The sequence below is a fragment of the Cardiocondyla obscurior genome, linkage group LG06 (assembly GCF_019399895.1).
Source record: "Cardiocondyla obscurior isolate alpha-2009 linkage group LG06, Cobs3.1, whole genome shotgun sequence".
In the NCBI taxonomy this organism is placed as follows: Eukaryota; Metazoa; Arthropoda; class Insecta; order Hymenoptera; family Formicidae; genus Cardiocondyla; species Cardiocondyla obscurior.
This window is the reverse complement of record NC_091869.1, coordinates 2,099,336-2,114,899: the sequence shown is the minus strand read 5'-3', so window position 1 is coordinate 2,114,899 and position 15,564 is coordinate 2,099,336. Positions and strand designations below refer to the sequence as shown.

Sequence of the window (15,564 nt, the reverse complement as noted above, 5' to 3'; positions counted from 1 at the left end):
AAAAATTAATCTTTAAAACATCGCCAATGTATAAAGTTAAATAAACATTTTGAAATTACTTTTAAATGATGTCATTGTGACATTTTATCTAGATTCAATTATTGCACAGTTTCTAAGATATGTGATTGTTTTTCTGAATTTTTTTTTTTCAAATTTAAATCTACAAATTTGCAATATTCTCTGGCATGGCTTGCAGTTCTAACTATAATAATATATATACATTGAAATAAACTCCAGAACAATATGTACCAGAGAAACGGAAGAATTGTTCTCTTGTTCTGGATTTTTCATTATTTACACGAATAAATTCTGCTTACTTACAGATATTCATATGTTTTCTACTATTTTACAATTACATACATTTGTAACAAAACTTAATTAGGCAAGACTAATTATACAAATGTTTTCTACAATAATCGATCACACTGCAATCATGATCAATTAATTAGTCATACTTTTACTTAGGATTTAAAAAAAAAGTTTAAGGCCAAAATAACGAAATAAATTTTAATGTCTCTATTTGATATAATATATAATTAGTTTAAAAGATGTAAGATTGCTAGTGCAATCGATACTAAGGTACCGATTTATTGCAATTATAGGCACAAATACTGAGCTACTATGAGTATATATTAATTACAAGCATTAAATGATTAATAATGCCATTATATGCAATGCATATTAACTAATGAATTATTTAAGTTAAAAAAGCAATTACGAGGAAATATTATATTTCTGAAGAAAATAATTTGCATCAGAACTCTTGTAAGTATGTCCGCTTGATTTGTTAGTTTTCCTTTTTTCCTCTGTCGTCGTCTTTTTTGCTTTATAGGGACGTAATATCAGCATAGTTTCTTTAGATTCTTCTTGCACACGTATCTTTGACTTCCGTGACTGTCCATCTTGTTCCTTATTTTGATTCTCCACTACTGTTTCATCGTGAGTACGTTTCTCTTCTATAATAAAATATTTGTAAAAATTTTTTTTTTTACATATAATATGAATGAAAATACTGCCAAACATCTCATTACTAAATCTCAAGCCAAATATTCGTAGTAAAACCACGGAACTGAAGCTGCATATTACAAAGTTCCGTGAGTTTATACGTACCTTCGGTATCACTAAATAGAATCTTCGATATTTTTGCGATATTAACTTTTTTCTCTTCCTTATCGCTCATGTCCTCTCTCTCAGCATTGTTATTTGTGTAAAATATCGATTCGAGAACTTGTCGTGAAAGTAATGGCGATATCGAACGTTTTTTCGTATGGGGATTATTTTCATTTGCGGAGGCATCGCACGAACTTGTTTCATTGTCACATATACTTGCTGTAGACATACTATCCGTAATCAATTTCTCGGTATCCGAATCACCAACACTATAGTAATTATTACCACTATCAGACTTTTTTAGAATCGATTTCGATACACGATGATGATCCGTGAATGGTATTCTGCTGCTGTTTATTGAATCGGCTGATAGCGAAAGCTTATTTTCGACATTTGCTTCTGAAATAAATTTTTACTATAAATATCGGACCGAAAAAAGTAAATTAATTTCGAGCACTGTTTTATGAGACATATTAACAAAGAAAATTATTGGTTTGATTAAAGCCAAATAATTACCTTTATAATGTTTTGACGCACCAAGAGATCTGAACATGTGATAATTGATTATACGCGTAGCAGACGTTAAGCTGTTTGTTGCTACGAGCGGAGGCTTGCCACCACGTAGTCCTTCGTAGTGATTATTATTGCTCTCCGTAGTAGTATCTTCTTTTAAAATACTGCGCACCATTACTCTTTCCAGATCATTGACAAATTGAGTTCGTGGTTTGATATTCTGCAATCAATTAAAAATTATACGCAAAAAAAAAAAAAATTTAGTGCAGCAAAATAAATTAATATCTTAAAAGCAAAGCAATAAATATAATATATAAACTGTTAAATAACTTACTTGCTGAATCCTAATTTTTCTATGTTTAGGTACCATATCATTTAAAACAGCCTTACTAGTTTCTTTCAAAGACGCAGTGTTACGCAATGTATCGGTGATAATACTTCGACTAATGTCGCTAGAAATTGATTTTTTTATTTGATTAGTTTCGCACTTCTCCGTTGCTTCCAAAGGATTTATGTAAAGATTACTGTCTGCTTCCTCAGTTAAATCACCCTATAAAAAAAAAGGAAAAAATTAGCGTCATTGTAATTGAATTAAAAAATTCTGAAATGTGACTTTGTCATAGAACTTTATTGTAGAATTATCTTGATTAATTTATTAGCTTTACGACGTAATTACGTGATACAGTTCTCACCTGTGAATGTGATGGATGTGTTTGACAGCTTGCATATGTGTCCGAACTGTCGATACTTTCTTGTTCGTTATATGTCCTTGTATAATTGTATCCTTGCTCATTGTATATTCTTGTGAAGCTGATTTCCGACGGCTGAATGGGAGACATTTTTGATACTACGAGCGATGATCCTAAATGCTCTGTGCCGCTTCCGTCATTACCGCTACCGCTGTTAAATCTAAGGGATCTCATTTCCCGACATACTGGATTACGAAAATCGCTGGTAGCCAGAGGCATTATATCCTCCGCATCCCTGAAGTCTTTGTATTCCTAAAAATAGAAAATAGATGAAAATTTTCAATTACATAAAAGATAATAAAAATAATAAAAAAATAAATAAATAAATAAAAAATGCTTTAACTGAAATTATACATAGCTTCCTAGGTACCGACTTTTATCCCAAATCAAAAGTCCTCCCTCTAAAATAATGAATAGATTCAATTTCTTTCTCTCTCTTTCACACAATTCACATACACGTAAACGTCATCATTAAAAGTGCTTAACCAAATGGGTGCCTAACAAAACATATGATCACAAAACAGATGATCAATTGATGTGACGGTACGCCGTCTGGTGTCGAGACAGTTGAGATCGTAAAAACAATCGACATATTCAGTTCAGACGATTTCAGACTGTTGTTAGACGTAGTAGGATCAGTAGGGATACACTGCGTGTTCCCTACTTCTCCATTATTATATCATATATCAAGTGTATTACGCCGTACGCCGTCCCATCGTGATGGCACATCGTGCTGGTAAAAATAAAATTTAACGAGTTAATAAATATATAATTTTATCCATGGCAAATAACGTTAAATACTGCTTTTTACAGACACTTTTACGGAGCAGTTAAAACGATCATCCTACGACTTTTCAAAGCTGCTGATACACGGCATCTTGAAGATCGGCAAAATTCGTAAGTTTAACAACGTTCTTCTCAATTTAAAAAAACAAAATTTTTTTTTACGTACATACGTATATATATCGTTTTGTATGTAATTGTGTACACATGTGTGTCTGTGTGCTGCTTGCGTTTTTGTACATGCTTAGATGAGAAGAAAGAGACGATGTATACGTGCATAGAGTTAAATAAATATGGCTTTAATATATAAAATATAAAATACAAGTTTAAAATTAATTATAAGTATATTAAAATAATGATATTAACGTATAAAATAACTGCATGTTTTAAGAAAAAAAAAATTAATATAGTGCATTGGTATATAAAGAATGCCACACTCGACAATGTAAATCACAAGAATGAAAAAACAAATAACAAACTTCTCACTACGCAATCTTTAAATAAGCTAGTATTGAACGAAAACGTCTATCAGCATAAAAATTAACGTTACGTAAAAAGAAGTGATAAGGAAGGCAGTGCATACACCCAGTGGACTATACAAATAGTGTGTACACATTGTATATTAGGCGTACTGATTTGCAACGAACATTTTATATCTCGACTTCGAGATATTTGAAGAAGCGGAAGAAAGAAAATGAGAAAGGTCACATGGCGCTTAAAAAGCCGCACGAATATAGAGTTCATCCGGATAGACAAAAAAAATAATACATATATAGAGCAAAAGAAACATATATATGCATACATATATTACGTATACATTGAACATGAAATATAGTTCAAGCTTTAATAGTTATATGTTTAATTAATTGTTTAATTAATAGTCTCGATATTACAAATTCTCTCGACAGCCCATTGGTGTATGTAATGCCGCCTGAGGAAGAGTACTAGTGATAGTAAATACCTTCGTAGTACAAAAGCAACACTCGAATTCGCTAGGTAATTCATCAATTTTCTCGAATTTTCTGCTGTCTTTTTTCTCTTCATCCTACAAAAGGTCACACACATATTTCCTATTTTATTTTTCATGAATAGATAATACTCTTTGCTTCAGAAGCGATCGAAATATTTCACAGCCTTTTTTTTCTTTTGTCTTCAACGTTTCCTCTTTTTTTAAAAAAATGTCTTTCTTTTTTTTCTTTTTTTTTAAGTTAGTGCTAGTGAGAAAATTCGATCGGTTCAAAAATAAACATAAGCATTAAATTTAATAATATCATATAAACGAGATAACGTATAGTCACACAAAAGTAGAAAAATATCTAGATCCTCCTTATATGAAGCTGAAAATAAGATCAGTCAACAATAATCAGATCTACTTCTCTACATACATCTGTATACAAGGTGTATACAGGTTTCTGTAGGATATGCCGTATGAATAAATGCCGTCAGAAACACAGTGGAAATAGAGCACAATGTGCGTCACGACGTGATGGCAGAAAATCGTGGAAAATGATTTTAATCGTGGAAAATGATTTTGTTTTTTTTTAATCTATGTAGCCACTAAAAAGATCAAGTTGGAACAAATGTGTGGTACGGCTTCAGGATTCCTTTCATTAGATAAAATACGTATGTGACTATATCGGCAAGTCCAGTTGTATTACCCTTCGAAAACGCTTCTGATATGTATGCAACTTGCCGTAATAAGCTGTATGTCTATGCAGCATTCTATATAGCTGTGTGAATTCCACTACTCGGTTTGATGGCGGCATAAGGCACTTCCTTCTTCCTCATAAAAAAATATATATATATATATTTATCTTTTTTGTAGAAGTATTTAAAAAATAAATATAAAATTTGCTTCATTATTATACATAACGTTTCAAATTAGACATTCCATAAACGACAAGGTTCTAGGATTATTTCTCAAATATTCTAGTATCAAAATGCCCAGGATACAATGGCTTTTAAGTAAAAGTATTTAAAATTAATCAATCAATTTGTTTGAAATTTGATACCCCTATTATGTCACATTACACCCCAATGATCATTTTTGTGGAAGCAAATGTGGGTGCTGAATTTTATTTGCCAGAAGGTTATGAATAAGAAACGTAGCTTGTTATTGGAAAAGATTATAAGCAGAATTTTCATTAATGTAAATCAAACGTAGATGACATGACAAAACAGCGAGCAGGTTGATAAAAAAAAGTTTCAAATCGATGCAACAGATTAACGACAAAAACGTAGTAAGATCTATGCAAAACAAACTATTAGCTGATTGTCAGTAGAAACTGAGCACAAGTTGCAATGTGGTACTTACCATTTTATCAGCATCAACGTGTCAAGACACTGGAATCAGGATCCTGCACAAAAATTTTCTTGATGCTCGACGCTCCTACGTACAAGCATCTTTACTGTGCAATGTGACATGACTTAGATCGCAAATTTCAGATAATGTGATTAATCAATTTTAAAAACACTTCTCATTCACAAATTATTCTCATTTATAATATTAACGTATATTCTTGACATTTTAATATTTAGAATATTATTTAAATTCTTGTTATGTTTAAATTTTATTTAAAAAATGTTAAAAAAAAAATCTAAAGAGATTAATGCTTTTTTATCTTTTTATTTAACATGTGAAATATTAGTGGAAATATTATTTAAAAAAATATAAATTATAAGAAAAAAAAAGAATTGACGCCCTGACACCCTGTATATGATACATACTTCATTAACATAGACGGAATTTTTATAATAAATAAAATTCTGTATATAAAAGAAACATTATAAATTAAAAATATATACATCTAAATTTAGTTCTGTTTCTTATACGTAAAAGTCGACTAAAAATAAAACATAGATGAGATTAAAAATTTCGATCGATTTTATTACAGAAACCTAGATATATACTAAAAATTTTGTATGATCTTTTACATTGTCACGAACTTTTAATTTATATCTAGCATCTTATGATTGCAAGTCTTCAATTCGAATCGTCGATCAGCATTGATATAATGCGCACATTTGCATCAAAGTTTATGGTTTCCACCCGTTTTATGGACGATCCGACACATGTATTCTTTTCGTGGGGAAAAGCAGTTCATGTCCGAAAGAAAATATATACTTAGCGAAGAGAATCGGCACACATTGCTGATCGGATGAGTTGATAGGACTTGGCAAGGTCCGACATGTTAAAGTAGCAGTAGTAAATTTGCATGTGAACAAGCGAGTATGTGACGAGTGTACCTCTCGGTAGCTTCACTGAATGATGTCGATCAACGCGTGCTGTCGGACATTGCCTGTAACATAGCGACACCAAGTGTATGAGAAAGACAACTGTCGTTAAATAATTATCGATTTATCACGATAAAAATAATTATTTCACTAATATCAACGCATGTATTAATCGCGCGAACTCTAAAGTACAAAAGATGTTAATGTAATGCAAACAGCTATAGGATTCTCTTAAGCAGTTGAAAATTTAATATATGAACTGTTTATAATGATTTAATGAGAATAAATAAAAAATAATTAAGAAACTGTTCAAATTGATCAAATATTATCACTTCATAAATAATATAGAATATAATATTGAACTTTTCGTTATAAAAAGAAATTCTTTTTTTTATTAAAATGCAGTTTAAACAAAGGTACTTTGTATACAGGGTGTCCTAAACAACAACCAAGTGTCAAAGGCGAAAACTATAGATTATCGAGATCTGAGGCGAAAAAACCAATGTACGACTTGACGAATATCGCATAATGATTACTGAGAAATTAATTCAAACGTTCGAGCGCCTTAAAAGCTGTGGAATGAACGCGGCAGACAACAGTGAGTATTTTTAAAGAAGATAGACGGAGTCAGCGAGCAGCGATAGACAAGCAGCACGTGGCGAAGAAGTGGCGACGTGCTTACGACACCATGCCGAAAAACACTTCAAGGATTTTTAGTTTCACAAAGTTAATTTATAAAAGATATATATCCCTTCAACGGAATAATGATAAAATAGATGACTTCCCTTAATCTTGGCTGAATCTAAAAACACACATTAATCAGAATCATAAATTTTACAATTGAAAAAGTTCTGCTGAGCGCAACCATCGTTCTAACTGGGAATATTTGGCAAAGCTCATACTTCTCCGAAATACCAAACGCGTTGAAAAAAAAAAGAGAAAAAAATTGAGCACGATTGCGACGCCGAATCCTGTGATATATTACACCGATCCCACCCCGTTGTCTCCGGTGGTTGTATTTGCCAGCGAAGGAGGATAGCTATCTCACCGTGGTTTCGGTACCACGACGGGATATTAAAAAAAAACGCGATTACTCTTCCTTGAATGAACTTGAAGAGCTGGCTCGATTTGGAATCGATGAAACTGCTTTAACGAGATAATATAAAGACAGTTATTCTCCCATTCAGTACGACTGTTCTTTTGCTCGATGACGCCACCTCAACTCTTTCGAGGCTTATTTTATCACGTTATATAGCTCGAAGCGGCGAAGTGCTCCCATACACTGTCAGATATAGCTTGCTGACGTATATAAAGAACAATGCTGATTAGATTGATTTTACTCACATCTGTACACGCAAAAATGTATATGTAATATTGTATATAGAAATATTATATATTTGACATTTGAACTTACACTAGATGTCACATTTCCCTGGTTAATATGCTGTACAGGCAAGTCGTCTTGGTAATAATCATCGTTCTGAGTACCCGGTACATTTTGGACGAAGTCAAGAAGCCGACGGTTCGGGCTGTCGGGAGTTGTAGGCAGATCATTCGGTAAATTCGGGAAACAAGCATTCGATGTACTGCGCCGATGCCGTGATAAACTATAATGCTCATAATTGCGATAACAACCAGGTCCAGTCTGTGCAGGTCCACGACCACATGCAGATTCTCCTTCCGTGCTGTTACCATCTACTCCTGACATGTTATGACCTTAAAACAAATTCAGAAGTTGTATAATTTTGCGGAACAAGAAAACGCATCGTAGAAAATATCATTAAATAAACATTATTATTTTAATATAAACATCTATTTAATAAATCTTTTATGGGAAAAATAAAATAATAATAAAACTTTAAAATATTAAATGTTAACACTTTCTACTCGGCATTTGATATTGCCGAAATGTTGTAATTCTGCAATATTAAAAGAAAACAAAATAGATGTGCCACACACAATGTTTTAAAAATATTTAATTTCCAAAACATTGTACTTAGCGCACGTAAGTACTTTTCAATATTACAGAAACACACAAATTTGAAAGCAAACTTTTTCTTTTTATCTCGTAATAAAATGTCACAAATATTGCATTTATAATATTGCAAATATTTTTTTTACGACAATCTTTCAGGCTTTTATGCTACTTGGGAATACTTAGTTTTACAAATACTAATTTACTACTACGGGAATACTAATATATAAATATTCTACAATACCTTATAAATGTTCAACAAAGAAATTATTTTCTTGACTCATGTATGATTTTATTCTTAAACGCTATGTTGATCCGTCGCTTACCAGTGTCAACGATGACATCGATGAGATCCATACTCTTGGCGAAAGCGTCTCTCAAGTTGACGTGATGAAAAGACACGATGCTGCCTTCCCGCTTAGCCCTCTCTAGGGCCTCCCGCCTCTTAATAGCTTTCTCCCGTCTCATCTGATTCTTGTAGAATTCGGCAAAGTTGTTGACGATAATGGGAATGGGCAACGCGATTACCAGGACACCACATATACAACACACACTGCCGATCACCTTGCCGAGCGGGGTCGTGGGGTAGATGTCTCCGTATCCGACGGTGGTCATTGTGATGCCTGCCCACCAAAATGTCTCTGGAATGCTTATGAACTTGGTCCCGGGCTCCTCCTTCTCGGCAAAATAGGCGAGGCTCGAGAATATGAGGACACCCATCGCCAAGAAAAGCATCAGTAGCCCTAGCTCTTTGTATGAATTACGTAAGGTGAACCCGAGACTCTGCAAGCCGGTTGAATGGCGAGCCAATTTTAGGATCCTTAGGATCCGCATTATACGGAAGATCTGTACTACCCTGCGCACATCTTGGAACTGATCGTTCGCGTTTTTGTTGGTTTCAACCAGGAATAGAGATACGAAGTACGGTAGTATTGCCAGCAAATCTATTACATTAAGACCGCCCTTGAAGAACTTCCATTTGTCGGGTGAGGCACTGAACCTAAGCAAGTATTCGAGAGTAAACCACGAGATGCATACAGCCTCCACCATAGCGAGCTGTGGATTATCTTGGAAGTTTCCTTTTTCATCATTTACTTGCATAGTAGGAATGGTGTTGAGAGTTAGTGCAATCGTTGAAAGCACAATAAAGAGTATTGATATCACAGCTATCACCTGAAAAAGCGACGGATCAACTGGTCAAATAAAACTAATTAACTTGAATTTTTTTTTTTTTTTGGATTAAAACAGTTTTCTTCCGTTAATATCTTTCTTTATCTAATTTTGTTCCGTTTGTAGTAGAAGATAAAAAATATATACATATATATAAACATGTAATTAATTAAAAAGAAAATAAAAACGTAATTGAATTTAACAAATTACATAATGCAAATTATATTTGTCTTCTTTCGAATCATATCTTTTTTGTTTGAAGGGTCTCTACCTGTTAATTACTCAATCTTTTTTAAAGAATATTAAAAAATTTTAGATATTTTATCCTAAGAAAATTGCAATTTTAACTCGACGGAGCTTTGATTAAAAGTATAACACCGAATAAATATAACAGAATATATTCATATTACGTTCGAATAAATTTCGTAACAATAAAGGCACATTAAAAAAATATGTCCAATTTACAATGTATAAAAAAAAACGCAAAAACTTTTTCTCAAAACAAAATTTCTGTAAAAGAAAAATATATATAAAAAAAATAAAAATAAAAATATGCACAATAGTTAGAACTCGTAATGCTTACTAGAAGAAAAATCATATACTTTACGATAAAAATTATTCCAGTGCTTCAGCTTTAATAATTTTTTAATATCAGCGTTTATACAAGGTTTCAGAAACAAAAGTAATGAACGTTGGTGGAAGTAGATTACGTGAAAGAAGAATTATGTACCTCCAACTTTTGTTTTTGATGCCCCGTATAGTTAGAAAAGCAACAAACAATGCGTGGCTAAATACAAAACTGTTTGCGTGAGCCACAAATGTTAAATACTTAGACATATATATTTTTTAAATTAATCTCTTAACACTTGTTAAACTACAATCGAAAAGGAGTTCTTCAAAATAAAATTTAGCTTAAGCAACAATTTGTTTTTCGCCAGTAATATTGACTGTAAGAACATTACAGTTCAATATTAATTTATTTAAATGATTAAAATATTCTATTTGACCCTAAATTAGATATTGCATTTAGTATAAAGTGTAATATATTAAATATACTATTATCATATTTGTTTTTTCACCAAATTTCATGATAAATACTTTTTTTTTTAATTTACCAATAGGTTAAAAATATATAATTATATTAAGAAAAAAAAAACTAATAATGCAAGCTATTAAAACGTTTCTGCAATAAAAAAAAAAAATAAAACTAAATATACATATTCTAAAATAATATATAATTTTTTTTGCGACATATGTACAGTAAGTAAGCAGATATGCAAAAAGAATTATTTGATCGAGTACTTTATCCTTGTTGTATTTAGATTTATATGTCACGGATATACAAAACTTCTCATTTTATTTGAATATTTATCTTTTTCTCCTACTTCTTATTAGAATTTTAATTACCAGATTAATTTTAAATTTTGCAAGAGATTAGATGCTAATCAAAACGTTCAATCATTATATTAAAGACACGTTGTATGCCGTTTATCTTAAGATAAACTCGTTCTTCTTTACGTGCTCGTGTAAAGTAGAACGACAGGTAAATGCGCTGAACTTAAGCCGAAAAGTTCTTATGGTACAAAATACAGAGGGAGAAAATGCTGTTGAAGAAGCAACGCAACTCTGATCAAGAGAGCCATCGTAAATGCAAGGAGGACATGATATAACTTCGACAAACAAGTGTTTCTGTGGAGCTGAAGAGTATACTGTCTCTTAAAAAAAAAAAAAAAAAAATTGCTAGTGTTCTGACAGAAATGTGTAATGATTTTGTAAACATAAATTCATCACCAGAGAGTATCTCGTCGTTTAAACGCAGTCTGCCCGACGTCGCTCGACTCACACAAGTTTTAATTGTATTGTTCGGTCAGCGTACAAAACATAGCTGTGTTTCGTCCCTTCAAAACCCCGCTCCCTTATCCAATTAAAAAAGAAAAAAACAACCCAAATTCTACAAACTTTTTTTTACTTTACTAAGCCATCTCCTCCTTCCCCTGCCTCTCTTCCTACTACTATAATCTTGCGCTAGTGCAATCGCTACAATGCGAAATCAATTCGTCGCTTCGAAGATTTAGCAAAATCATAATGTTAATGATTATGCGAAATCAGATTGTCAAATATAAAAATAATAAAGTTTGCTTCACAATATTTAAGTCGCAAGTAAATTGGGAAAATGCATACATTCGATGAGAAATCAATCAAGCGGCAAGTTTGTTTATATATGCTTTTGTAATTATCTTTTTTCGATAGTATTGAAGATTGAACAAAACGGCATAGAATTTAAATAATTATATTTTTTTTAATTAAAAAAAAAGAGGGAGACACGTTTATAAAAGACAGAATTTACAGGACAACTCAAAACAAACATTAGTAACAATTAAAAGTTAATAAAAAGTAGTAATGTAAAATTAAAATTTTTGTAGCAGTAACGTTATGAAACATTACATTTTGCTTATAAAAAAAAAAAAAAAAAAAAAAATGGTCTTAATAGTTGTAAAGCAGTGATAACATTTTATTAAAAGCATGTTTTATTTATAGCTGGCAAGCTTTAAGTTAGCGTAATAAAATACATTATCTTTATAAATGTATAAATATATACATATATACGTATGTACACACATATCATCTTTATAATTAAAGGAAAAAAAAGCAAGTCTTACTACAATACGCAACAAAAGTTTTTTTTATTAATCGTATAGTTTTTGTAATGGTTCAATTAATAAAAGTGGAGTGTATTGTTCATGAATATCGATTACTCTTTCTCCGGATTGATTCCAGTAAACTGTTTATATAAAATATTAGAATAAAATAAAAACTGTTTTTACGATTGGGAATTATTAATTAAAGTTTTTCGGGTTTTGAATATATCCAAAGATTATAACCTTTGATCGATTTTCACCTGGGCATGCAGCGCGATAAAGGCAACAAAAAGTTTGGGAAACTACTTCGAGATATTGATGTAACACGGATCTGGGCAATGATGTGGATGAGCGTTATGATGTTGAATTTATTCTTAAAAGACATTTGTGTCACAGTATCTAAAAAGAAGGTTTGTATCGTGTGATAACCCCGCACAAAATATTAATTCCATTTCGAAGCAAAAGTGTGTGCAATGTGTATTGTTTGTGGCGTGTTAAGGATATTGAATACGGAGAACTGATGCGGATAACTGAGATAGTAACTGTCTATTAAATAAATAGAAAAAAAAAAGAAGTTAAAGTTGTTTAATGAAGCTAGTAATGCGACTAGTATCATCAAACTTTAATTCTCAAAAGTACTCGATCGACTCAGAAACCGATTATAATAAGCTCGAGTCTGCGATAACGAGCGCGCAACATATTTTTTGAATTAATAATTATATTTGTTATTAAAACGTATGACATATGTGATTATATCAATTATTATGTAATCATTTTTGCCACCTGTTTCATCAATAAATTCAAAATTAATTATATTTATACGAAAAATGTGAAGAAAACTTTAAATATATTATAATTTATCATTTTCAACTTGTAGTACTGTAATATTCATAAATATTTCGATAAAATATGACAAAAATATAAAAAATTTCTAATTATTAATAAACTAATTTATTTAGAGTTAATCTTAAAAGTTTTAAATCATTATTTACTTATGTCACCTGCAATGTAATTTACTATTGCTTTTTATTTTATTAAAATAAAAGTATTATATTTTTAAAAAAATATCCATACTTATTCTTATTTATTGGAACATAAAAAAGGAAAATTGCTGGAAAATTTGTTATAGTATAGAAGTGTATACTCATAAAACATCGAATTGAATTCGCTGGTAGCGAAATTACGACAATTAGGGAGCGGTGTCGAGAAAGAATCGACGTGATACCTGGTAATCGCATATAAAGCACTCCCATTATCATCGGTGATCGACTATACGACCATTTATTCTTGTAATAAAAAAAAGCTATATGGGTTAAAAGCTAGATTATAGATAATACAGATTAAGAAAAAAGCGGGTTAGTATCATGTTGAACAACATCACCTAGAAATACAAATATACATCAAATATAATAAATATACGAGATGACCAAATATATATATATATATATATATATATATATATATATATGGTCATACATATTATAGGCATGTTAATGTAAAAAAATCTATGCAAATCTACGATGCCTATACACACCTATATTACAATGAGAGCACATATCATATGTAGTATTAAATTATTTATATTAAAATAAAATATTAATCCCAAAATAAAACATTATCTAATCAGCACACTAAAATACAATTAAATAAATTGTAGTTTAATGTATCTTTTTATTTATTGTTTCTTTAAAATTCTTTTAAAAAATTTCTGTTATATTCTAATGAATATTCTAAGTAATTAATTGTAATAATTGTTATTATTCTACTTTTTTACGGAAAAGCAAAAAAAAAGCTCGAATTAATGAATGCAATGTAACTAAAGGCTATACTCAATTTTCCAACTTTGTTAATTCTTACAATACGCACATAAAAAGCAAATATAAAAGCATAATTAGTAAACGTAAAGCATAATTAGCCAAAAGAATCATCATTGGTATCAGCTTTTTCGTTAAAAAGATATTAAAAAAAAGTTTTACCATGTTAGAGAAGAAACGTCGCGAATCATTAAATATGCAATGATAAGGAAATCGTATTACCAAGTTTATAAGGACGGAATCGTTATAGTTGTACATACACTAATATTATATAAGTGGTCTATAAAGTCCACTCTTACATTGTAATATACGTAACATATACAGGATATGAAAGCTCGTACTGATAAAATATACAGTAGAGCAAGTGATGATACGCGACGTTTCAAACGTCCACTGTCTTCCACCGTCGTATGCCGCCGCACATAGAAATATTAAAGCCACGGTGTGACTTACCCGTGCCGCAATCGAGGTGGTTGGTTTCTCCAGAAGATCCCACAACCATTTCTGATATTGAGCACACTTTCCCTCACCGAATTCCTCTTCCTCGCGCTGCCGAAGGGACTCCGCCTCCTTACGCATTTCCTCGTGTACGTGCTCTTTGCGCTGATGATACTTGTGTTGGCAGCAACTTTCGAGATAAAGCTCATCGACGCCCCAGTATGAAAGGTCGTCGCTAAACGCGAGCACGCACATTTCGTCTACTAAATGGAGTTTACCAGTGCGATAAAAATTAAGAATTGAACTAAATGACTTAGGATGCCGATCGAAAAAGTACTCGTTGTCGATTAGAGAATAATCGTCGCATAGTTCAGTTATTGCCTCGTGAGTATTACAATCCCTCAATCGGCCTAAGCGCGTGTGCGGCAACCGCTCGAGGGTGCGCCAGAGCACCTCGTGCTTCACGCCACCGACGTTAATTGAAACGCGCCGGTTTAACGCTTTTGAGCGCATAATCATGAACGGCTCCGGCGGTAGGGACGTCATCGACTTTGAAAAAGCACGCTGCTGCTGCATCTGCAGCGGCAAGGGTGGTGGCGGTGGTGGCGGTGGCGGCGGTGGCGGCGGCGGTGGTGGCGGCAGAGACTGCAGGTTTACCGGCCCCACGGTACCCATTGGACCTACTGATGCTGCGAACGGGGCGTAACGGACTTCCTTATTCATGTTTCCGCTACTTCCTCGTCCTTCTCTTCCGCCAGGTCCTTCTCCGCCGCTGCTTAGCTCGGCAATTCCGCCAGTACCACCAATACTGACCCCATCAAGTCCAATTCCGCTGCCTAGCCCGCTTCTCGCTCCTCTTATCGATACGCCGAACCCGAGATCTCCTCCGCCACCAATGCAGTCGGTATTTCCGTGACCGGCCGCACCGAGCTGCTGCAACGTCGACATACCGCCACCTTCGAACACGTAGCCCTGGTCGGTGCCGATGTAGGGCACCGTACACGATGACGATGAAAGCGTCGGGCCAATAACCACAGCGCTATCATTAAATTCCCGGTCCGTCAGTGTGCTATCCACTTCAAACCGTCTTTCGTTTAGCATTGAACATGCAAAACGATGGTAAATTCAAGCTGGCCGCC

At 32.8% G+C, this 15,564-nt stretch overlaps 1 protein-coding gene and 1 long non-coding RNA gene across 3 annotated transcripts; one reads left to right on the top strand and one right to left on the bottom strand.

The window, feature by feature from the left end:
- Positions 1-92: 92 nt before the first annotated feature.
- On the bottom strand, positions 93-15,526 carry Shab (Shaker cognate b). Of its 2 annotated transcripts, XM_070657989.1 has the most exons (9): positions 14,441-15,526; positions 8,691-9,537; positions 7,804-8,105; positions 4,117-4,200; positions 2,316-2,624; positions 1,958-2,173; positions 1,627-1,843; positions 1,111-1,509; positions 93-956 (listed from the first exon to the last, which is right to left on the bottom strand). In XM_070657989.1, exons 1-9 carry the CDS (start codon positions 15,524-15,526, stop codon positions 715-717), a joined length of 3,702 nt encoding a protein of 1,233 aa, XP_070514090.1. In that variant the 3' UTR covers positions 93-714. The 2 variants fall into 2 exon arrangements, with proteins under 2 accessions (XP_070514090.1, XP_070514092.1); XM_070657991.1 differs by lacking the exon at positions 4,117-4,200.
- LOC139103404 (uncharacterized) lies at positions 2,834-7,804 on the top strand. Its single transcript, XR_011545880.1, has 3 exons — positions 2,834-3,108; positions 3,186-3,269; positions 6,821-7,804. It is a non-coding gene; the product is annotated as an uncharacterized lncRNA (long non-coding RNA).
- Positions 15,527-15,564: the final 38 nt, after the last annotated feature.